The sequence below is a fragment of the Lingula anatina genome, chromosome 1 (genome assembly GCF_051362555.1).
Source record: "Lingula anatina isolate TDL-2025a chromosome 1, LinAna3.0, whole genome shotgun sequence".
Classification (NCBI taxonomy): domain Eukaryota; kingdom Metazoa; phylum Brachiopoda; class Lingulata; order Lingulida; family Lingulidae; genus Lingula; species Lingula anatina.
Genome location: NC_141767.1, coordinates 68,306,751 through 68,330,339, shown reverse-complemented (window position 1 = coordinate 68,330,339; position 23,589 = coordinate 68,306,751). Strand labels below are relative to the sequence as shown.

The following is a 23,589-nucleotide window of genomic DNA, read 5'->3' as shown; positions in this document are numbered from 1 at the left end:
AGACTGTAGCATTACTTCAAGATCTAAAGTAGTGCATTCACAGATATAACTTATTAAGGGTTTTTTTAAAAAAAGTATGGAACTAGAGGCCTGATGAAATAATAGGAAAGGGTTGGGTGATGAGACATTTATGTATGATAATAACAATCTGTCATGTTTGAAATATTGGTGTTACTAAATGCCATCTAATGCATAAAAAGTACTTTAATACTTATACGGTCATACATAAAATTGGTGCTAAATTTAAAATTGCTTCCACTGAATTCAACTCATGTTTGGAGGTTGGGGGGGGGGGGGGGCAGCATTTCCAGATTTTAAATTGTTATTTTTATTTAGCTGTGGATCAAAATGTATTGAAATAATTTAGAATTCTGTTTGATCCTCAGTCCTTGAAAGTCAGTATTGATTTGTGAGCACTTATCCCTTGCACCACAATGTCCAGCACAACACAGGGCCAGCTGTTGACAGTGCTCTAGGGAGCTGGGGCAGCTGGTCCTGATTGATTTAACAGCTAATGAGTCTGTGGAGGGAGTCACAAAGGAACTGAGGAGCACCTGCTCCACATAGTTGAGCACAAAACCAAAGGAATTACTAACTGCATTCTTTAGAGGTTTTGGTCACACCAAACACAATATTGTAGTCTGACTAACATTTGATATTTCCTCACTTGACTAACAAGAAAACTGTTTTAAGTTCCTGATGTTCAGTTGTAATTCTCTCTCTCTCTGGCTTTGCAGTTGTACCAAATTGTCTGAACTTGTTTGGTGTTTGGAATAAGATAATGATTATGATGGAAATGAATGCTGGTCATATATTTGCTCACCCACAGAGGCCTTGACTTAATTAGTTCTTATTGAGCGCATTCAGAGCAAGTTGATCCGCAGACTAAATATGGCCGACTCACTTAAAAGCGATGCCGCTAATTCCCTGACGATCTCCCCACCTCCACATGTGCCATTAAACGGATTAAATCTCAGCTCCGAGGTTTAATTGTTAGGCCCTGCAGCGACAGTGTGTGTGGAGGCAGGGAGACCATCAGGGAATTAGTGGCATTGCTTTTATGTGGGGATGGTCAGATCAGTTAGTCCGCGGATCATCTGTACTGAATGCGCTCATTGCCTAAAGCCCTTTGATTCACTTTATCACCAGATTGGTTAATCTGATTAATAGAACTAGACTGGCTGAATGAAGTTGAGAGCAGGTTGCTAGGTCATAGTGGGCTTCATTATTTGCTTGGATCACTCAGTGTGTGACATAGCAAGTTTAAGTTTCAAAGACATATTGGTGTATGAGGTTCAGAAAAGATCTTTTTTTTTCCAAATAAACTGAAATTTCTTCAGTCACTGCAAAGCTAGAGGGGTCTGGAAAAAGTTGGGAAATGTTAAATTTCCCTGCATTCTGGTAAAATCTCAGCACAATTTTTGTATGTATTCTCCTAGTCCCTAAGAAAGACACCCCCCAAAAATAAATAAATAAATAAATAAATAAATAAATAAATAAATAAATAAATAAAATCAATTTTATCCATACATTTTTAAATGTGACAGTCTAACAAATGGACTAGAAAGTTGGCTTTATTTTTACTGATATCTCATTATTATAGAGATGTCAGAAAGTAATTTCAGTCAATTCAATACAAATGAATGCAGATATTTTTATGCTTATGAAAGCAGGGTTTATTTTCTACAGTTTTATCTGTGCTCTCTTAGGAATAAAATATATTCAAATTATATCAAAGATAAGACCTGTTCTTGGCTGGAAGGGTATAATTTTGGTTAGTAATTGTTTTTGAAATTTTGTTTAAGTGTGTGAAGGAGTGGTGCAATTGTTAACAAAAAACAGGCATTAGGGAGCTCACAGACCGACATCTTTAGTTTCATTGACTGGAAAGCAATGGGGTGTAGTATATTAAACTAACATTATCTTTATGACTGTACAAGACACTAAGTCAAAACAGCTGTGACTAGTTGAAAAGTTAGGACTAAGGGAAAAAATTCTGTGTGGCAAATTGTGAAAATTATTTCAGTCCAATGAAAGGAGCAATATGAAGCTAGATTTTTGTTTGATTGAGGTGTGAGTGAGAAACCAGAGGGAGAAAACTCATATTTCTTTCATACTGAAAGGAGAGGAAGTTGATAATATTTGACAGCAACAAATATCGCGGCATCATTTATCATCCTATTGGCAAAACAACTGCAACAAAAGGGGTCACAAATTTGATTAAACATGAGAAAATATGAGGAAACTTTAAAAGCTGGAAGTCCTTTGTCCTTGTGCAGTCTTACTCTGTCTACAGTCTCCAGATGTTTATGGATTGTATTAATTGTGTTTGCTTTTGATTATTCCATGTATCCAGCTCAGTGAAGTCTCACTCTGAAGCAGACTAACTTTGCCGCCTTTTAGTGACCTGTAAGGTCATTCTTTCTTGAGGGGGTACTTAAAATGGGTACAATTGAGCCCATTACATGTGCTGTATTTATCTTAAGAAAAAAGTCATTATTATTGCATCAACAGCTGATTCTTTCTTGTAAATCCATTGCAGCATTGCCAAATATGTTTCAGGGAAAAAAAAAGTTTTTTTGAATTTTTTCTCATCTGTATCCCCCTCAGAGATTAGTTGTGCCACCTTGCAATCTGTGGTCAGTGTGAGGCAGTGACTTTAGTTATCCCAGTGGACGCTGATAAGACCAGATCCTATCTCCTGACCACAGCTGAAACACCCTGGGGTGTGAGGTTGATGCTGGAAAAGAAGCAGGATCTCATAAGCACCATTTCAAGGAAGGTCCACTGTGAACACATGGTGAGGCATAAACAGCTACTTAACCAATGCCTAGTGCAGGAGAAGAAAGCTATTTAGGAGGAGACTGGTGATAATCACACAGCTGAATGGACTTCATTTGCTAGTGGCCTGAGGCCAGTTTCATCTCCTATTCCTTCTTCGTATTGGATCTAAAAGTTAGACCAGGCAAGAAAAGCTTCTCCACCTACTCTCTGGCTTAATGTGCTGTGCTGTGTTTAAGGAGAAGATTGTTGTTTAGTCAGGAGCCAGAGTGCCAAAACGCATTACTCACATATTGGAGATCAATGTCAGAAAGTTACAGCGTCTTTGGATGAGCAAGCTTATTACTGATCTCATGATTGGTTCTTGTTCAGGAATCATTGCTTCACAGCACTGGACTCTGGGGCTTATTTAGTCATCATTGTATGTGAAGGAAAGAAGTACTGAGCCACAAGGAGATATTATTGTGAAGAAGAAAATGGAGAGATGGATTATTACCAAGTGTTGTTATGTTGTTAAGGTTTTGATATTAATGGTAGGTAGAAAATAGCTTCCTATAGTAAGTGCTTAGTTATGCGTAGCATCCAAAAGTGTTATGGTCTTGTACATTGTGGATATTTATAGGATGTTATAAACATACTAGTAGTGGATGTAATGGCATGCTTAATTTTTAATAAATATACAGATATTGATCAGAATTTATGTCTAAATTGGTAGAAGAAATTGTTGAAATATTGTCTTCTTAATTTTCAACATATTTCTCTATAAATAATTATACACTTAACCTTTAGAGATAACATTGTTGCATGAAATACTTATGTGTGTATATATCTAACTTATCAATACCTGCCCTATAAACTACAGGAACATGAGTTAGTTATTCAGTGTCCAGTGGTACTGGTTAATAATTGATTCCTACGGGACTATTGACCCATTAGAGCCTGCGTCATCAAAACAAACGGCAGCCATTCTGGAGGGAGACCGGAATCGTCTGCTGCGCATGAACAAGCCATGTCTGTAGTTCAGTTTTCGTTTTCTGTATTTTCTTTGATATTTAACCGAGCAAAATGATGAATTACTGCAGGTTATTTGATCGAGAGAAGATAACTAACTTTACAAGCGTTCACAGGCTGCCTGCAGTGGTAACAATCCATGGTGAAGGAAATAAAACCATAAACGGAGGAGAGACGGCGAGGTGGCTTTGAATCAAGACTCTTCGGAAAAGTAAAGGATAAAACTAATTTATTTTATAGCAAAGAATGAAGAGCCAGCGGTGCAGATTTTACCATAAAAGAAAAAACAGTAGAAAACCAAAGACCTAGGTGTGTACATTGGGGGCGCACGTACACTACATACAGTATATATTTAAAGTAGTGCCCAAAAAGTTTGGGTGGAGAGTGTGTTAATTAGTTAAAACGTGTGGAAATACCCAGGCAGGGTTTCGACTTTTATAATGAAGACTCACCTATTGCCTTGGGTGTAATTTGTTATCAGTTACGGTGCTCTCTAGATTTTATCGGCTGTCACCTACCTCTTTAATACCTGGTTAGCATTATTGCCAATTAGTGTCAAGGCTATATTTGTACTGTACACAGCTGAGCTGGGCCAATTAAATCAATTACCTATATGAGGTGCATTTGGAAGTTAGTGGCCTAATTTTCGATTTGGTGTAGTGATAAGAGTAATTTTATTTTGCAAGTAAATTCTACCTCAGGTGTAATTGACATATAACCTCATGATATGAATTTGCACTTTCCTCTGTAAAAATGTTAAATTCTGCTCCTTTCAACTGTAATGTTGTAAGTTACAATACGAATAAAAATCACTGTTGTCATCTTTCTATTAATTTACATTTAGGAAATTGACTGGCATTTCCCACCAAGCCACACTGATTGGGCGCAAGTAAATTATCAAAAAAAAAAAAAAAAAAAAAAACAGAAATGAAGATCAATTCATGAACTGAATTATTGTTATTTTACATTGGACATCATAAATACATAAGTGTGAAAAATGCCTTGCTTCTGTGAATGACTGAATAATAATAAAATCCTAACATGTTGCTTATATGAATGGTTGCATGGTGAATAATAAACTCTCAAACAACAGTCTTGTTACATGTACTTTCTAATGAACCAATATGAAGTACAAGAATGTTGAAATAATTTCTGACAGCCTCACGATGTAGAGATAAGTCATAACTGACAGCAATATTTCATGTCATACTTTATGACAATCCTGCATACATTCTTCCTTGAGTCCACAAGGGTTTATCCTGATGATCAGCTCAAATTTCTCCTTATATCTATCCTTTATGAAAAAAGTTGCTTCTATGTAGGGTTAAACTTATGATTACACATTAAAATCTCTCAAACTATAACTGTTATTACCCAATGAACAAGAAAAATGAAGTACAAGATAACTGAACTATCTTCTGACAACACGATGTTGGATAAGTAGCATTTGGTAGGATTTCATGTTTTTAGACTGTCTTGAGTTCATATTGGTCGATCCTGCTAAGCAGCTGAAGCTTCAGCTTGTATATATCCTTTTCCCTTTGGTGTACTTGATCGCGATATGAAGTTTATTTTATTTTATTTGGTTCACCTATATTACCGCTACTATTCCCCGTCGTTCATTCCCTCCAGCATGGCCGCGGGACTAGTGTTACGGAGCAAATATGACGTCACTGTAATGGGTTAATAGCTCCATTGTTTCAGCACACAGTTTCAATTATTGCCTCTGTGTTCATTTGTGTAAGTATAGGTTTGATTTGTTATTTCAAGTTATTAGCTGGTATGCAGGTGATGCCTGGTTCAGTAAACTTGGGCCTACATGATAACAGCTCATATCTGTTAACACGAGGACCTAAAAGTAGATTTGCAGGGAAATTATTTAAACTCATGGAATGCAATTAATGCTAGAGAATAAGCTTGCTAGACTCACAGTCAGGGTCTACCTGAATATACACCAAGAGCAGGGAGTAAATGCTTGTTGCTGTTTAACAAAGGTTAAGCATCCTTTAATTGGCACACCTTTAACAGGAGTAAACTGAATTTAGAAAGGTAGAACTGATTATGTGGTTTGATAGCTTCAGGGACTAAACCGTTTAGCCACTGTTGTAAAGTTAAGGTAATTTTATAGTCAGGGGGAAAGAAGACGGAACAGACATACAATTATCACAATCAGATGGTGATGTATTATTAAGTGGGAAGGGATAGGCTGGCTAGTGGGACAGTCATATAGAGGTGGGAACGGCCATTATCTGAAGTGGCCTGAATAGAGGCTAGCTGGCGGACAGCAGCATTTGATGTTGGAAGTAGGTTTGCCTTTTTATTTCAAGTGATAGGGTTGAACCTCTGTGTCCCTGGAACATCATCTTGGAAGGCAAAATGAAAGTGAATTTGTACTGTTGTGCAATAGACTGCAGTTTGACAGAACTTGAGAGAAAATGGCCCAAACAGTATACATGGTTAAATTCTGTCAGCTTTCATTTATTGTTGCACTGCACTCACTAATCTGCCATTATCTATGCCCAACTATATCTTCTAAATCCAGCAAAATCTTGCTTGATTTTACCCTAATTCACAGGACTTTATGTAATCCCTGATGATGTCCATTAGTAAAGACACATTCAAATGAAAGGACTAATGCTCCTGTCTAGATATACGTAATTCATAATCATATTAATCTAAAGTGCTTTTTCATTGAAATGCTGCATGCGACCTTTAGTTACTCTTATATATTAAATCTTGCTCATTCATGTGCTAGGTCCAGCTGGTCACTGGTTCCCACTGATAACTTTATACCTGTGGTCAGTGTGGTCAGTTACTGTGTGACTGTGTGTTAACATATTGGTGAAAAGCTGATTTACCCACATTAACACAGGCTTGACAGGAAAGGAACTAATTTTCCCTAATGTGCACCAAATATTTTCTGTCATCTTGATAAAATCAATCAACATTGCCTGAGAAACAGAGCAGATAAAGAACTTTGAAATGAAGTTGAACTTCCCCTCCCTTTTGAAATCTCAGGGATTTTATGATGTGAAGGTTTGTCACCTAAAAGAGCTGGTTTATTCCAAAATTGACAAAATCCATTATTTTAAATTTTTTAGTCAATTTTAAGACTGCATAAATGTCAACAGCGCAAATGTAACTAGTCAGAAAATTTATCTTAATTTTGTAGATTAATGGATTTCTAAGGACCAGATGTAGTGAATTGGCAGTTTTCAGATTAAAAAAAAAATAACGAGGTCTTTCACATAGTTGGTAGTACTAAGACTGAGTAAATAAGATTTAAATTCTTGGTTCCTAATGGTCTGTGAAGTCAGGTAAGGAGGCCAGACATCCTGACCTTTTAAATGGCCAGCTCATTGTGAGGTCAAATATGTGGTCAGCTTTGAATGTTAACCAGGGTAGTGTGGTCCAGCTCTTCTTTCACATGAATGACAGGAAACCACCGGCTTCTTATTAACCCTTGACATGGACTGACAGGCTGTATGCTATGATCTGGATAAGTGAGGGATCTTCACACACCTTTCTTAGACCACATTACCCTTATAAAGGCAAAGAGGGAGGGATTCACACCTGTGAAAAAGAATTATAGGTTTGAATAGTGAAAAGGATTGACCAAAGTACAAAAAAAGATTGAAATGAACAAAGTCCACCTAAGGTCAAGTACCTAAAAACCAAGATCATTAACTGATGAAAAACTGCCCCCTTTTGAATTTCTAATTAAAACAGCTGGCTCCAGATAGTTGAGGAAATCAGCCAGAGAAAGAGAGCTTTGATTTGTCAGGTGAATGAAGGGAAAGTAAATGTTTAACCATTTGATGGACAGAAACCAGCTGTAATAAGAGGTGTTGAGTAAGGAGGATGAAGTTGTCATGATAGTTATCATAAGTTGAAAATTTCCAAATATAGAATGATTTTTCAGTATTTTTTTATCCTTTCTGTTTTTATAATGCATTTATTGTCAAAAGTCAGTTTTTTAGTTTGCATAAAACCTTTTTTATTCTAGCTTAATATCCCACAGTTTCTTCTCACTCACTTTTTAACTGCAGCTGTGAACAGCTTGGAACAGCTTGCAGTTAATTTAAGATAAATCAAGTTATTTGAGAGGACAGCTAGATAAAAATAGACCATCAGTGTCTCCTTATCTGTTGTGTACAGATCATATATGTTGAAGTGGTTCTAAGATTACGTAAACTATGAAATAAGATGTGTATATCTGTGGAAAAAGCTGGCAAATATTGAATACATGTACATTTGGTCACTGCTCCTTGATAACATTTCAAAGTCTATCTTACTTTTGCAACCATGGTGCTACAGTGATGTTGGAAGGCAATTTATTCCAGTTAATTTTGTTGACTATATTACCTCATGTTTGATAAAACCGCCTGCAGTGTGTGCTTGTTTTTGTTAGAATCAGATCTGGCTGAATTTTTTGTATATACTTTTTGGTGCACTTGACAAGAGGCCTGGCAATCTACACCCACTAACCCCTGCAGTTGTATTAGGTTGCAGTGTATGCAAACAGCTTGCCATTGGGAGGCACACCTGATATTTAAAACAATTCTTTGAAAAAATTGACAATTTGTCTGCAGGCAAGAGGCATGAACGAATGGTTTGTTTTATTTTCTGTGTTTTTCAAGATGAACGGCAGTAGAACGCTGGTGACTCATTTCTTCCAGTTTTGATCTGATTAAAAATGCTGCTAGTTTCAGTCCAATAACAAGTTTTAACTGTTGATTCATTGGATGAGGATATCCTGAGATCCAAGTCAAAGGAAATAGTTGTTTAAACAGTGGTGGTGGAAGTCAGTTTATTTTATGAACTAAACATATCTGATAAATATGTTATGGCAGGGATTTTGAGGGCAAATCTTTTAATATCTCTGTGATAAAAAGATTAAGCATCTTAAAGTTTAGTAAAGGGTTTTTAGACCCAGGAAATTTGATTATAAATTGGGGACTATCATGTGAGGACTTGGGTATAAATGTTGTTAAGTTTCCAACACAGTGCTTATTGTTTTTGATGCTTTGGGTCACAGCATGTCACTTCACATTGTTCCAACCTACATCACTATCACATTGTGTGCCAGTTGCACATTGCTCACTTCTTATTTAGAATACAATACTGTGATTCAGTGCAAGTGACTTTTTGGTTACCAGGTGGTAGGGCGTCCCCACTGTGTAATTAGTTTAACTCCTTGTTTTTTTTTTTCATTCCATGGTTACACTGTTATTTTGAGTATACTTCTGAAACCTTAGGATTTATGTACACCTAAATGTCAACTGCCATCTAATTACTGCCTTTGGGAAAATGAAATAATTGAAACCCATAGAAAAAACTGATTAATACTTTTCTTTCAAATGAAGTGAATTCAAATTAGATCAGCTTTTCATTCCACAGTATGGACAAGGCATCTTGGTCTAAAACAATAGAATGATCAGGTATAAATATGTATATGCTTTATTCATTGTAACGTGTGTATCTACATGGATAGATGAAAATGTATTAAAAAAAAAAAATATATATATATATATATATATATATATATATATATATATATATATATATATATATATATATATATATATATATATATATATTATTCATATTCATCAACGTATAACTTATGATTACTGTTGTTATGTTGCAGGTGCTATTAGATGTCTGTGAAAACAAACGCCACTGTTTTCTCCATGCCACTACCACCACATTTGGAAAGGACCCCTGTCCCGGCACCAGCAAATACTTGGAAGTGGCTTACAAGTGTGTTCCTAGTAAGTCAACTGTAAGAAAAAAATTGAATCTACTTAAAAAAGCACAGTTCGGGGTTTTAATCTTTAGTTTAAATCTGCTCACTCTTGAATTAGACATCTTGTTTGTAAAAATAAGCAGTTGTGATTAATGATATGTATTTATTGCTCACCCCAGTATGATTACAGTGTAACCCCTCAGGAAATTTCAATTAATGCAATGTGAATGTGTCAATAAATGTTAAGAAATCAGTTCCAATTACTGAGTCACTTAGTTACTCTCCTGTCAAAAACAACATTTTGTATTCCTGTGAGATTTTCTTTAATTGATTTGAGGCAATGTTCCCTTGTTCTACACAGATTAAATTGAATCAGAAGGCAATGATTTGCAAAGTGTTTCTTAACTATAGAATTATTACCCATGAAAAATGTGCAAAATTTTTTTCATGTTATACCCAATCCATAAAGTGCATGCATATGCATAAAACTCTGTTCAGATTGGACTATATATTTGAAAATAAAATCATATTTTTCAGAGGAGTTTCGTAGCAAAGTTGCTTGTGAAAATCAACAAATGCATCTCAGGTGCCAGAAGTCCACCAGGATATTTGTTTATAAAGCAATGTTTGGGAGGTTTTCCCAGGGTCACTCTGAGTGCCCCAGCACTGGGATTGGAGACACAGGTAAAACTTATTAAAGCCTTGTCACACTGAGTGGTGTACTCTAGCAATAAGGTTATACCATACACTTTGAGACATTGGCTGCTCAGTAGCAGGGCTATTACTGATGAGGTCCACCAATGGAACCTCTGAACTGGGTATAATATTTGCCAACCAGGTAACTGAACTGAACTGAACATTAGGAAGGGCACTTGTGGAGAACGGGTGAAACGGAATAAAATTCCATTTAGTGTAATTACAGTTAGGCTCTCCCAGAGTGTACCGGTACAGACTGTATTGTTTACATGTGTAGCTCGATAAGAAAAATGCTCTAGACACTGCTTAGAAACAAGAGTATTTTTAACATGATCATTGGAATGTTAAGTCCTCTAAAAATATCACTACTTTGATACTTAGAATTGCTGGTAAAGTCCTGTTGCATGGTGGGGAAGGTTCACGTCTTTTTTTATTTTTCACACTTCAGAATAAGCATATATGCTGGCATTTTAAAGTATGGTTTTAACTTGTGCCATATTTTGACATATTTAGATTTTAAACGTTTTGATAAAATATCAGCTGAAAAGGTACATGTTCAGGTTATTTTATACATTTTTTGTAATGAATCATTTTCTTAATTGACGTTCTTTGTGTTATTTGAAGAGCCCAAACTTGATTTCCATTTTATCATTACAAAGCAATTGAAGTGATTTTATGCACTTTATATGCAGCTGCAGAGCCTTTTTAATTCCATACTCAAAGATCTTAATTTAGTTCCTATCTTGTAATTTTCTGGTCTGCTACATTGGTTGGGATAGGATTTCACATTGTGCAAACAGATCTCGGCACAATTGTAGCATTCATCAGAAGGAAAAGGGGGAGAGGCAGTGTCTTGTAACATTCATAAGGGACCTGATTGTTGGAACCCTGTAAGCTGATCATGCCCAGATGAAATCAAGCACAGTGTCATGAGCAAGTGAAGAAATTTAGTTTTAAGGGTAAATCCCACAGAATTAAGTAGAAAAAATTAAATATTTATAAATGCGTTCAGTGCCATTGCAAGAGTGATATATGCAATAAAATTTTAAGGAGAAATATGGTTTGCTAAATTTTTCTTGAAATTTATAATTATCTGAAACCCTTGCATTCTCTTTATTTGGTGAAGAAATGTGCAACATTTCATCCACACTGTTTAAAAAGATGATGCTTGACTTGGTCTGTTAGTTCAAAAACCTTGAGGGCATTGCAAGGAAAGCCTCATCTACTCCATTTATTCCATGCCTCTAAACTGATGTGACAGCAAGTATTTGAAATATTAAAAATGTTACTACAGAAATTTGCCAAAACACATACATCATTATGTACACTAAAAAAAGACATTATTGCCAGTAAATAAAGAATATCCCACAGTAAATAAAAGCAGTTTGCGTTATAATATATAGCGACCAGGTGTGCTCCGTGTTAAAGTAAACATGATTGATGTTAGCACAATATCTCACCTGTCTGGATGCCTGTGTAAAACACAGGCACAGAAGCCATATCAACTGAGGGAGACTAATGATTATGCACTGCCACAGCTGGAAGTCTAGTCAAAAAAAAAAAAGAAAAAGAAAAAAAAAACATTTTGTGTACTGATGTTTTATGTTCTGGGTTGTGTGTAACTTAAGATGAAGAAGTAGCTAGCCTCTGCATCAATTAATTGCTGAAGGTATACTGATTTCTGAACTTAATTTCATTGATATGGTTTTTAGTGAAGCCAAAGTAGAATGATAATATTGCTTTCATATTAACTATTGCTAAAATAATGTATCAGATAACAGCTAGGAATGTAAAAAATGTCAAATGGATTTGGACCGAAATTAAAGAACAGTAGAGCTTTATCTCAAATTTCTGCTTTGTTTTTCCAGAATGCCAATCAGAAGCTGCCTTAGATCAGGTTGTGAAAAGGTGCCATGGGCGTCGCCATTGTGCCATGACTGCAAACACTCGTAACTTTGGAGAACCGTGCTCACCAGGGACATATAAATACCTGATTGTTGTTTACACATGTAGTAAGCAGGACTTTCACTTCTTGAGCCACTGCCCTACAGCACAGTTAACTTACATTTAAAAAGAGTAAATCATGCTTAATTTATCTGCCTATGAAAAAAATACAAATGACATGAGACAAGTGGTATATGAGTATGCAGTATTCAAAGATGTAAAAAACATCAATCATGTTTACTTTAACATGGATGTAAAAAAGATACATTAAAAGTTGAGGTATAATTTTTTATGTACAGACACAGATGTGTCTGTACATATAGCCATCATCTGCGTCTGTCGTCGCCGTCGTCGCCGTCGCCGTGCACTTTTACCGATAACACGATAAGTGGAAAACCATTTTACCTTTTGACTTGAAACTTGCAGAACTGATGAATATTCATAATATGCAGGTCAAGTTCGAAAATCAGCATGATCGGGTCACTTTTAGGGAATTTATGCAGTTTTTTCACTTTTTTCAGCATATATGCAGCACCGATAACACGATAAGTGGAAAACCATTTTACCTTTTGACTTGAAACTTACAGAACTGATGAATATTCATAATACGCAGGTCAAGTTCGAAAATCAGCATGATCGGGTCACTTTTAGGGAATTTATGCAGTTTTTTCACTTTTTTCAGCATATATGCAGCACCGATAACACGATAAGTGGAAAACCATTTTACCTTTTGACTTGAAACTTACAGAACTGATGAATATTCATAATACGCAGGTCAAGTTCAAAAATCAGCATGATTGGGCTATTTTGAGGGAATTTATGCTGTTTTTTCACTATTTTCAATATAAATGCAACACTGATAACACAATATAAGAAAAACGGATTGGCCAATTGTAATTATACTCACAGGAGTGGTCAATCTTACTAAAACGCAGGTTGAGTTCGAAAATCAGCATAATCGGGCCATTATTTTAGAAGTTATACTGTTTTTTTCACATTTCCTCAGATTCAATTCTTAAGCATGTTAACAGTCTCATTATTTAACTAATAAGATGCCTAAAAGTGTTTGTTTGATATTTCCTGCATCTTTACAACATTGTTAGTTGATTATGTAAAAAACATGGTAAACTTGTTATCATGTATTGTGTAATAAAGTGTCAAAAATGGAAATAAACTAATATCATTGCAGTTTGTCAGATTCAATCATCCACTATGTTCAGAATCTCAGAATGGAGGATATTGGACATTTAACACTGTTCTATTGATACTTTTCCCATCTCATCAATTTTTTTAGTTGGTCATATAAAAATGGCAGTAAAATGTTTATTTTGTTTTATGTTAAAAAAGTGTTAAAAATGGAAATAAACCCATTTCAGAACAGTGCTGTCTTGTTTACATTTTGGCATTTTCAAGGCGTGACTTTGAAGTTCCATGGGCCTGAAGACCTTTGCTAGTCACATTTTCTGAATATCTGTGATACAAATATTTTATTATTAAAAATTGATGGTCATTAAGCTGTTAAACATTATGTAATATTGCATCAAAATTTGAAGAAACCCCTATTTTGGGCACTGCTTCCATGATGACCATTTAAGGAAAATCATGTCACTTACTGTTCTCAAACTTACAGGAAAGAAACATGGGACTAAAATACAGCTTCAGTAGGCAATGCAGTCTGTTTGGTATTTTTTTTTAATTTTTTTTATTTTTATTTATTTTTTTTTTTTTTGGCAGTTAAACAGTTTTTTGTGAAAATTTAATTTTTCACATATTGGCATTTTCATGGTGTGACTTTAAAGTTCCATGATCTTGAAGACTTTTGCTTGTCACATTTTCTGAATGTCCATGTTACTAATATTTTATTAATAACATTTGATTGTCATTATGCTGTTAAACATTATTTAATGTTGTATCAAAATTTGAAGAAACCCCTATTTTGGGCACTGCTCCTATGATGACCATTTAAGGGAAATCATGTCACTTACTGTTCTCAAACTTATAGGAAAGAAACATGGCACTAAAATACAGCTTTAATAGGCAATGCAGTCTGTTTGGTAAATTTTTCTGGCAATTTAACAGTTTTTTGTGAAAATTTAATTTTTCACTTATTTGCATCTTTATTTTCTGTTCTTTGTCTGTACATTTGACAGCTTTGCTGCCTTGTTTGCAGTTTAAGTAGGAAATCCTATTTTCCAAGGCAGTGTTCCTGTGAACAGCTCTTAGACCCCTAGCTTTAAGGCCACCATAATATTTCTTCTTAACTTTTTCTTTAAACCTGAAATCATGTCTGTTAAGTAGCATACCTCAACATTCCATGCATTTTATGCATTTTGTCCATCTTTTTATTTTAAGATATAAAATGTCATACATCATTGTATAATTTGTGTGCTGTTTGCTTCAGTTCCAAAGAGAGTCATGAAGAAGGGATTTAATATTGAATCCCTGTTTACAACGCCATCTACAACTGTCACCAGTACAACCATCCCAACAACAAAGATCAGACATGACAATCATGGAGGAAGAGGAGGAAAAAATAATGGAAGAGGAAGGTCTCCAGACTCATCACACCCTGTGGACCCCACTTCAAATCCCAGGGACGAAGACTATTTCTACGAAGGAGGGGGGAATTCAGGGCCTGAGTTGAGCGGGGAAAATAATGAGAATGAGCAGAGAGGAAGACATAATTCTGGTTATGACTTAAATAATGGAAAGTCACCGAGTGGAAGTGCAGATAAACTACCAGCATATGTCAATACAAAATTTCAACATGTGCTGTTCACTGAATCTCCATCCAGGGAAAAAGGTTGGTATGTGAGAATCCATAACCTGAGAGAGGTTATACTGCTCAGTGGCAATCTCTTGTTGTCCTTTAATATAAAACATTAAAAATAATGTTGAATGGGTCAGTTTCATGTAATGTTTTGATCTGTGTTATTATATCGATTTGATGAATTTAGCTTCAAAAATTTAATTATTTTTGGTTCTTGCCTCAATATTGAATATGAATTGTGAGCTATTGCTAATAAAATTCTTAATATAAGTTTTTAAAAATCTTCATGCTATTTTGTTTACACTTCATCTCACATATATATTGTTTTTGCTTTCAGCCGCACCTAAAGCCAGTGAACCTGCCACCACCAGTAGTCCAAACATGTCCACCTTTACCATCTGTATCAACTACACAGAGGGGATACATATAGCAGAAAGTAAAACAAGAGGAGACCGAGATCATATAGGATTTGTTGTTGACTGGATCAACACTAAACAGTATTTAGATAGTAAGTATGGGTAAAAGGTGGTTAAAACATGCTGTGAATATAAATACTTTTATAACAGATTGAATGTGCAGGTTATTTCACCTTTGTTTTGACAGTCTGGTATTTGTAAGATTAATTTAAATTAGTTTGAAATTTTAAATAAAATGGAGATATATTGCTTCTTAGCAATTTTCTTGACAAAATTAAAATCTAGATTACGGTTATTTTAATAATAACAGTTGTGTGTGTGTGTGCGTGCGTGCGTGCGTGCGTGCGTGCGCGTGCATTCTTACAGTTTGAATCACACTGAACATCAAATGCTGTATTTAATCTGTTGACTTTTTTCTTTACAGGTAATCAAGAAAAACTTATCCTTTATCTAGTCGTGAGCCTCTGCATAGGACTCATTTTAGTTTTACTTGCAATCATTGTTAGACTGTCTTACGTACATAGAAAACACAAAAGAGTAAAACTAGACATTTCTGAACCAGTGGCAAATCATAGACTTACCCCTAGTAGAGATCTCAACTTCGACCTCTATAGCAATTATGACAATTTTGATGTTGGCCTAGATCCAGGGCCTGTGCGATTCCATGGGAGGAACACGTTACGAGGAGATGACGAGCCAGGGGAACGTAGTCTGAACAACTACTATGGATGATGGAGTCAATGTCCGTAGCACAAGAATGGTGCTTACAAATGTGATGGAGTATGTCTCCTTTCATGAAGGCAGCATGGTGTATTCCTCAGATCTGTGGCTCAAGTGACCTGTTACTGTCAGCAATGTGTAGCATACCTGAAGTGCTTTAGTTTCTCTACTGGGATTGGTTGCCATAGTAGTGCCATAGTTGTTATTCACATCTTCTCCATCCAGTGCAATATTCTCTTGTATGTCCTGTAATGAATCTATGCAGTGTCTGAATATACAAGAACGTATTGATTCAGCAAAACCCTAGGTTCCAGTATTATAATACAGTTATTGGTTCAAATGCAAAACATCAATTTTGGTTATTTTTGGTAATAGATCAGGAGTCTCAGAGTTATACAAGCTCATCTGAAGCAATGTTATATGGGAAGGTACTAAATGGTGTGAGTATAGATAAATACATCATTTAGTTATTTGGTTGAAATTTTGTATGTTGGACCTCTAAAGATAGGATTTGACGTTTCAGAAAGATGCTTGTGTTTGCAATTAGACTGAGACTACCCACAATCATGTTACATGAGTATACTGATATTATGATACTTACTGAGCAGAAGAGAAATTTGGGGAATCAATTGTTATTTTAGAGTGAGTTATTAAACACCTGTTTACTGAAGTATTTATTCACAGCTTGCCATTCCCACTGCCTCAGTGTAAGGCTGTCAAGGCACAAATTTTATTAGATATCATGGTCTTTTTCTTTAGCTTTTGTAAGCGTTAATGCTTAACTGTGTGCATGTGCTTTTTAATTGGCAAGTTTTACTTAATCTTTTATACACATTTGAAGGCACACATTTACATGTTGTTTTCTTGAAAGTTGCTATCCTTCCCTATAGACTTTTCCAGATATGAAAATGTGTGTTACCTATGATGACCAAACAAAACATGCTACTATTTGGCCATGTATGTAGCTTATGTTTGACAGGTACTTGAAGATATGATGAGTTTTCTTATAGATTTTAGAGAGCCCTAACTTAATTGTGAAAGTATGATAGCTAGATTTTGCAAGCCATAGGTTTTAACTTCAACCTTGCCTCAGATAATTTGAAGTGTGATGGATATGACCAGCTTTTAACTTTGAACAGCATAAGGTTGATCAGTTTGACATGATATATAAAAACTTGGATATGGGCTTCTCCGTAAACATATGTTTTTCAGATGTTATATTTCAAGGCTTAGTATTGCAATGACCACTTCTAGACAAAGACCTACAAAGCATACATGACTTTATGGCTTTCATGTCAGATAAAACCACCTGTGGCACCAAATAAGTGCACACAAAGATTAATAGATGTTGCTTGGGTACAATAAATTGGAATGATCATGACAAATAATTTGGATCAGCCGAACAAACTGTCGGGTGTAATGCACAAAACTGCTTGTACCAGTTGGCCATAGTAATGCCCCAAGTTATAAAGCAAATGCATCTGGTTTTCTTTAACTTGCAAATAAGCTATCATACTTGAAGCAAAAGTTGTGTTTATGAAACATATGAAAATTCACCATTCTTTGAGCCTACCCTCTACCAGGGCGACTGATAGATTTTTCACAGATATTCACAGATATGTCTCTAGCTAGATAGATGGTCATTTTGGTCTGAAGTCACCCTGTAGAGAAATCTCAAGGCTGATTACATGCCTGGTAATTGTTTGCATAACTGCTCAGGCACTGCCACTTAGCAGGTCCAGTTTAAGTCTGCGTGACAGCAATCAAGACAGTTAATTGCTCTGACTTTAATCACTTGCTCTTCTGTGACAGATAAAAAAGCCTTAGACTGGTTGCGTAACGAGCAGTTATCACATCGTTGTGAAGCTCAGCTCATGCAGAGCGAGTACAAAGCCTTTGGCGCGCGCGCAGAGATAATTGTTTCCACATGGGATTTCTCAACAGGGTGACTTCAGACCAAAATGACCATCTATCTATCTATCTAGAGACATATGTGAATATCTGTCAAAAAATCTATCAGTCGCCCTGGTAGAGGGTACTTTGAGCCCATATGTCAAACAAAATACATGATGCATTCAGGAGTCAGAGGCAATATCCAATTCATAGGTCAGTATGGCACCATGATCTTGTTTTCATATTCGTTAAGGCCTATTATTCTAATGAAAATTATTTCTTGCTTTTGCATGTATATTGAAATTGCCAATGTGTGAAACAAGTCGCTAGGTGAGCAAACAATAAAACCAACAGAACTAATCCCTATTATGCTAGTGCCTTTTAAAAACTCTTAAGACATTTTTTAAAGTACAAAGAGATATTTAGAATTTTACCTCATTGTATGATAAGTGTTCATATTTAAGTCAAGTTTGTATGTATCTTCCATCAGATCATTTATTATATATATAAAATAACTGCAGTTTTACTGCCATCTTGTATTATATGAATAACATTATTTTAGATACACTTCTTTGTTATGTTTTTGATACCAGGCATGTTGATACAGATCAACACACTCCACCACGCTCATTTAACCATATGGATATTCTCCTTTTGCAAATTTCACCTTTCCAACTATTGTTCTCTTGAGTCATACAAGTATATATTAATTTAAAGTTTTTGAAATTCTCAAAATATCACATGATGCGTGCTACTGTGCATCCTATTTCATCAGCTAGTGATCAGGAAGATCATTCGGCTTCTGGCACCAAGGTTCATAAAAGTTCTGGATGAGCTGTTGTTTTGTGTACCACTTGATAGGTTCAGAAGTATTGTGCACTTTACTGCACAGAGTACACAACAAATTGGTAGTCCATGACCAACCAGGAGGGATCTGATAATAATTCTTCCATAGGAGGTGCTGTGCATAGAGGGTGTCATTCTTGTCCAAGCGTAACAAATACTGAGCCAGTTCTTTAGGAGAAGAGAAGTCCTGAGTGTCAATATGCCACTCTGGTTTAATACCCAGATCACTGTAGTTTGCCCCACCTCTGGTGACTGCCACTACGTCGTAATCGACTGTATTAAAAAACTTCTCCGTGAGATATTCCTTCAGGAAGTTATTCTCAAATGCCAAATAAAATTTATACTTGCCAAATAAGGAATTGTACTCGGTGCTATTTCTCTTTCCCATTTCACCACAACTCCCGTATACATCAACAGGCATATATTTTCTCAGGAGTTTTATGTAACTTGATCTCTCACTCCCAGTTTTGCAGTGGCTTATCATAGCAAATGCTAATTTGGTTTTTCTCTTTGCCACATCCAGAAATGTTCTGTTCAAAGGTTTAACTCTGGGTACAACTATGCCATATGGTGCATGGATATCTGCATTTTTTTTGTATGTCAATGTCCAGTTGATGCTTTGTTCTAGTCCATGCCACTGGGATGATGGGAAGGGGTTAATGTAGCAGGGGGGTTCTCTTGTCCAGAACACCCATCTTTGATGATTCTTCTTAGGGGGCCATTTGTGGACAGAAATATCAGCAAGAGGGATGAGAAATAGGATGGCTGCAGCATGTTTGACAAAAGAGTGATTGTGCGTAAAAAGACAATCACTTACAGAACAGTTCTGAAATATCTCCACGTTTTGATCTGGTTGAAATGGAAGAAGCTTTCTTTCATCGTTCCAAAACAGAATAACTTTTTTACCAGGTAATACTTCAGTGCTGTTGTAGATGCTGGTTTTTCTGCTAAGTGGCTTTTGGTGTACTGAAATAGTCCCCACTTTCTTGTACATCGCAATTATCACTAAAATCACAGCTGCAGTGCACAGATACAGAATTGAAATTCCAATCCTCTTGGTAGCCTTCATCACTGGGATCATATAGGTGACTTATTCACTGCTCCCAACAATGAACAGTATATAGAAAGTGATTTCAACAAACCCTGCAGGGAAATCCTGTGACATGTCATAAAACTTGTACTAACGTCAATTTTTATCCCTGTGCAATATGAAATAGAATTTCCACAAGCTTTATTTGGACCACAGTATTAGGACAGTACACGAGGGCCCTATACAGCACTAATCCTGTTTTGATACCATTTAGCCTTTTTCATCTTTTCCGGAAATGGAAATTGCATTGTGGTTAGGGGAGCCCTGCTACGTCGAAACACTTACAGCGGTGCTAAAAACCATGGCTGGGTTTACGTGCTTTTTGTCCCGCTACTACAATAACAGTAAGCGAGATCGACACATGAGGTTTAATAAGTTCCCAACAAACCCGTTAGAATGAAAAATATGGTAGAAAGAAAGGAAAATATAGCAGGTTTGGATCAAAAGCAGGGCACCGCGTTTGCGCTGAACATTTCGAAGGCGGGAAGAAAAACTATACTATTAGGAGATCAACGGTGCTTTATAAAAAACAGAAATGCTTAGTTAAACAACGGATATAACGAACTATCGGCAAATAGAACTCGGGGGTAAAAAATGCGAGAAAAAAAAACATTATAAAGATTTGAAGAAAAAATTGAAGAATAGGCCGGGGCCTAAAAATTAAGAAAAGACTTCAAGCATGAGATTATGGAAAAAGAAAGTAAAAGCTGTGAAGTTTTACACGGGGATTCTACTTACAAAAAATTCAAGAACTTTCACGACTTTTTGTGCAACAACAAAGAGAAGGTTTGAAAAGTTTTGTATGTAATATCCTTTTTGTGTGTGTTTTATTGATAAGTGATCATTTTAAATGTTGTAGGCCCATCACAGGTTTTAGTCTCTAATAACCCTCAGCAGGGTGGGTTCTATTTTTTTTAACGTGAGACGTTAATAAAATTTTTATTATTATGTATTCAGTCCCGTATACGTAGGCTATTACTGATTTGTACAAACGGGGCTCATATTATCAAGATCAACAGAGACATACGAAGAAGAAAGTACATCGGCTCTTGTTGAACGCGTTATCGGCGAAATAAAAAGTTATTTATTTTTGAACTCAATGACAAGAGAATTGGAAAATACAAAAAATGCAGAAAAGCCTTTCTGTAAGCTACACGTACATGATAGTCTACATGTATGGTAAAGACAAAATGGATAATAAACATAATCCAACAACGTATTTGTAAAGTAATACAAATATGCTTAGTATTAAAGTAGGCCTACGTATATTTAACTGTCTTAGATAGTTGAAAAGTATGAATTTAAATGTGTGGGAAACACTTTATTTGGATGATTTAATTGTCTGTGATTGAAAACGATGAAAATACGCATGAAAACATTTAAAAATCAAATAATTTGGCCTCTTGCTATAACTTTGTTTTTGTTTCAGTTTGACAAAATTTTCATACTTGTCAGACCGAAAGGCTGACATTTTTTACCTGTCGTAAATTTTGTACATATACTAGAGTAAGACACGGTAAACTTTAATTATCGTCTGGGAAAGAGTCGAGAATTCCTGTCTCACCTATTTAACACTTAAAAGGTTTTAATTACAGAGGAAAGGTCGTAGTTGTGGCCGCCCGCCTTACCGAACAATTGAACAAGTAACACCTGATGCCTCATCAGGTACCAAACGATTTAATCAGTTCACCGACGAACGATCTGCGTGTCAGTTTTACCTGTATACACAGTAGCTACGAGTCAAACAACGCAGGAAATCTTTTCATTTTATCACTTTAAAAATCTATTAAGATATCCTTCAAACAAGACATAAAAATCGTAATGAATTGACACTGCCGGTAAATGAGGTGATATCGCCACGGGGGCGTCTCGATAGTCCGAAGGTTCATTGGTCCGAAGGTTCATTGGTCCGAAAATTCGTAAATTTTTCATCAGATTTTCAACAAAAAGGTTCATTGGTCCGAAGGTTCATTAGTCCGAAAATTAAAGGTCCATTGGTCCGAAGGTTCATTAGTCCGAAGGTTCGATAGTCCGAAGGTTCATTAGTCCGAAGGTTCGATAGTCCGAAACATTTTAAGATGTTCTTCGATTTTAAGAATTATAATTACAAACGGAATCTAAGGGTGCGTTCCCAACGAAACTATCATTCTACGTAGATTGATCCAACTCCACCAGGATTCTCACTGTATGCAATCAGATTAGCAATCCTGGAGCTGCTAGGGGGTGATTAACTTTCGTGTGAACTCAGCTTCTAGAATCTTTATCATTTCGTTTTGAGTGCGACCGAAACGCACGTGAAAATTATCCATATAGGTCGTATTGTTTCCGTGAACTACTCTTTACAATGTGGGGAAGTTTGGGGATATGCAATGGCTACCCTTTCCAACTCATGAACACCATACATGTTTCACATGAAATATTGAATAAAGATTGGAACGCATAAAATGAGAGGACGCCTATAATGACATTTTCTTACGATGTCTTAAGATACTATGATTAGAATTCAAATTCTTCTAACCTACACATTTCTTAAATTATGTAAAAGTTATAGAATAATTGCATTTCCAAACAAACTATGTTGTTGTTCGCACAGCCCACTCCCCTCCCCTCCCCCCCCACCCCCCCCCCCAAAAAAAAAAAAAAAAAAAAAAAAAAAAAAAAAAAAAACAGCCGTTCCGCCAGCAGTATTGTAGGCCTATTACTCATAGGGATGAGGATGAATTAACTGGAGTGTAAACTTGGCATATAAACAAAAATTACGAGCATTTACGAAAACAAGCTTTTCCCTTACTAGGCCTTTAAACATAAAAATTGTATCAGAATACAATGCTCAAATATCCACAAATAGTAATACATATTTAATTCCACCCCCTCTTCCCCACCAATACTGAAGGTGCTGAAACATTTATAATCTGAATAGAAATGTGGCAACGCCATATCAACCCGGTGGGCCTATTTATTTATTTATTTATTTATTTATTTATTTATTTATTTATTAAACGTAAAATACAAGTGAGAAGGCAGTTTGAACATGTTGAAATATTCTAAAACAGTTAAACTTCTAATCTGATGAACAACATCAAAAATGCTGTCTTTGTAACAAATTCATTTAAACGAAGAAAAACGTACTCTGCAAAAAGTAGATACACTTGTGACTCGTGAGAAAATTTCCATTTGATTTTACAAAATAAACCTTTGCAGTTAAATATCGTCAACTTCCAATCCCATGAAAAACATCAAGATCTGTTTTTTCTTTTTTTTTTTTTTTGTAACTAATGTAATATGCTAGTATTGACGTTATTTTTGCCCGTGCAGACCTAACTTTTAAAACCTCTACCAGGGCGACTGATAGATTTTTTACAGATATTCACAGATGTGTCTCTAGATAAATAGGTGGTCATTTTGAGACACCAACAATTTTCGGGGCCCTTTAGCGGGCCCCAGATCCTACGCCAAGGGGGGTGGGGGCTTTGCAACCGCGGACCCCCCTTCAAATAATCTTGGATCCGCCCCTGTACATGTAATTCACTATACACTTATACAGCGGGCCTACATTCGGACTATCGAACCTTCGGACTATCGAACCTTCGGACTAATGAACCTTCGGACCAATGAACCTTCGGACTATCGAACCTTCGGACCAATGAACCTTCAATGCACATTCGGACCATTG

General features: G+C 35.9%; 2 protein-coding genes across 7 annotated transcripts in view; one reads left to right on the top strand and one right to left on the bottom strand.

Annotated features, from left to right (window-relative positions):
• The window catches only part of LOC106153192 (uncharacterized), a 39,072-nt gene extending 20,525 nt beyond the window's left edge, over nt 1–18,547 (top strand). For 5 of the 6 annotated variants that reach the window (XM_087002637.1, XM_087002639.1, XM_087002640.1 and 2 more), the window contains exons 3-8: nt 9,443–9,566; nt 10,079–10,225; nt 12,106–12,249; nt 14,583–14,984; nt 15,289–15,459; nt 15,792–18,547. In XM_087002637.1, coding sequence (XP_086858763.1) covers nt 9,443–9,566; nt 10,079–10,225; nt 12,106–12,249; nt 14,583–14,984; nt 15,289–15,459; nt 15,792–16,099 — 1,296 coding nt within the window. In that variant the 3' untranslated portion in view covers nt 16,100–18,547. Of the gene's footprint in view, nt 1–2,628; nt 3,315–9,442; nt 9,567–10,078; nt 10,226–12,105; nt 12,250–14,582; nt 14,985–15,288; nt 15,460–15,791 lie in introns of those variants that run through there. The other variant, XM_087002642.1, reaches the window with a different exon arrangement.
• On the bottom strand, nt 16,749–20,693 carry LOC106153197 (lewis-type alpha-(1,3)-fucosyltransferase-like). Its single transcript, XM_013527037.2, has one exon. It carries the CDS (start codon nt 19,905–19,907, stop codon nt 18,756–18,758), a length of 1,152 nt encoding a protein of 383 aa, XP_013382491.2. The 5' UTR covers nt 19,908–20,693; the 3' UTR covers nt 16,749–18,755.
• Nucleotides 20,694–23,589: the final 2,896 nt, after the last annotated feature.

Coding starts and splice junctions, on each gene's coding strand:
- LOC106153197 (XM_013527037.2), bottom strand. CDS start 19,907: ATGATCCCAGTGATGAAGGCTACCAAGAGGATTGGAATTTCAATTCTG.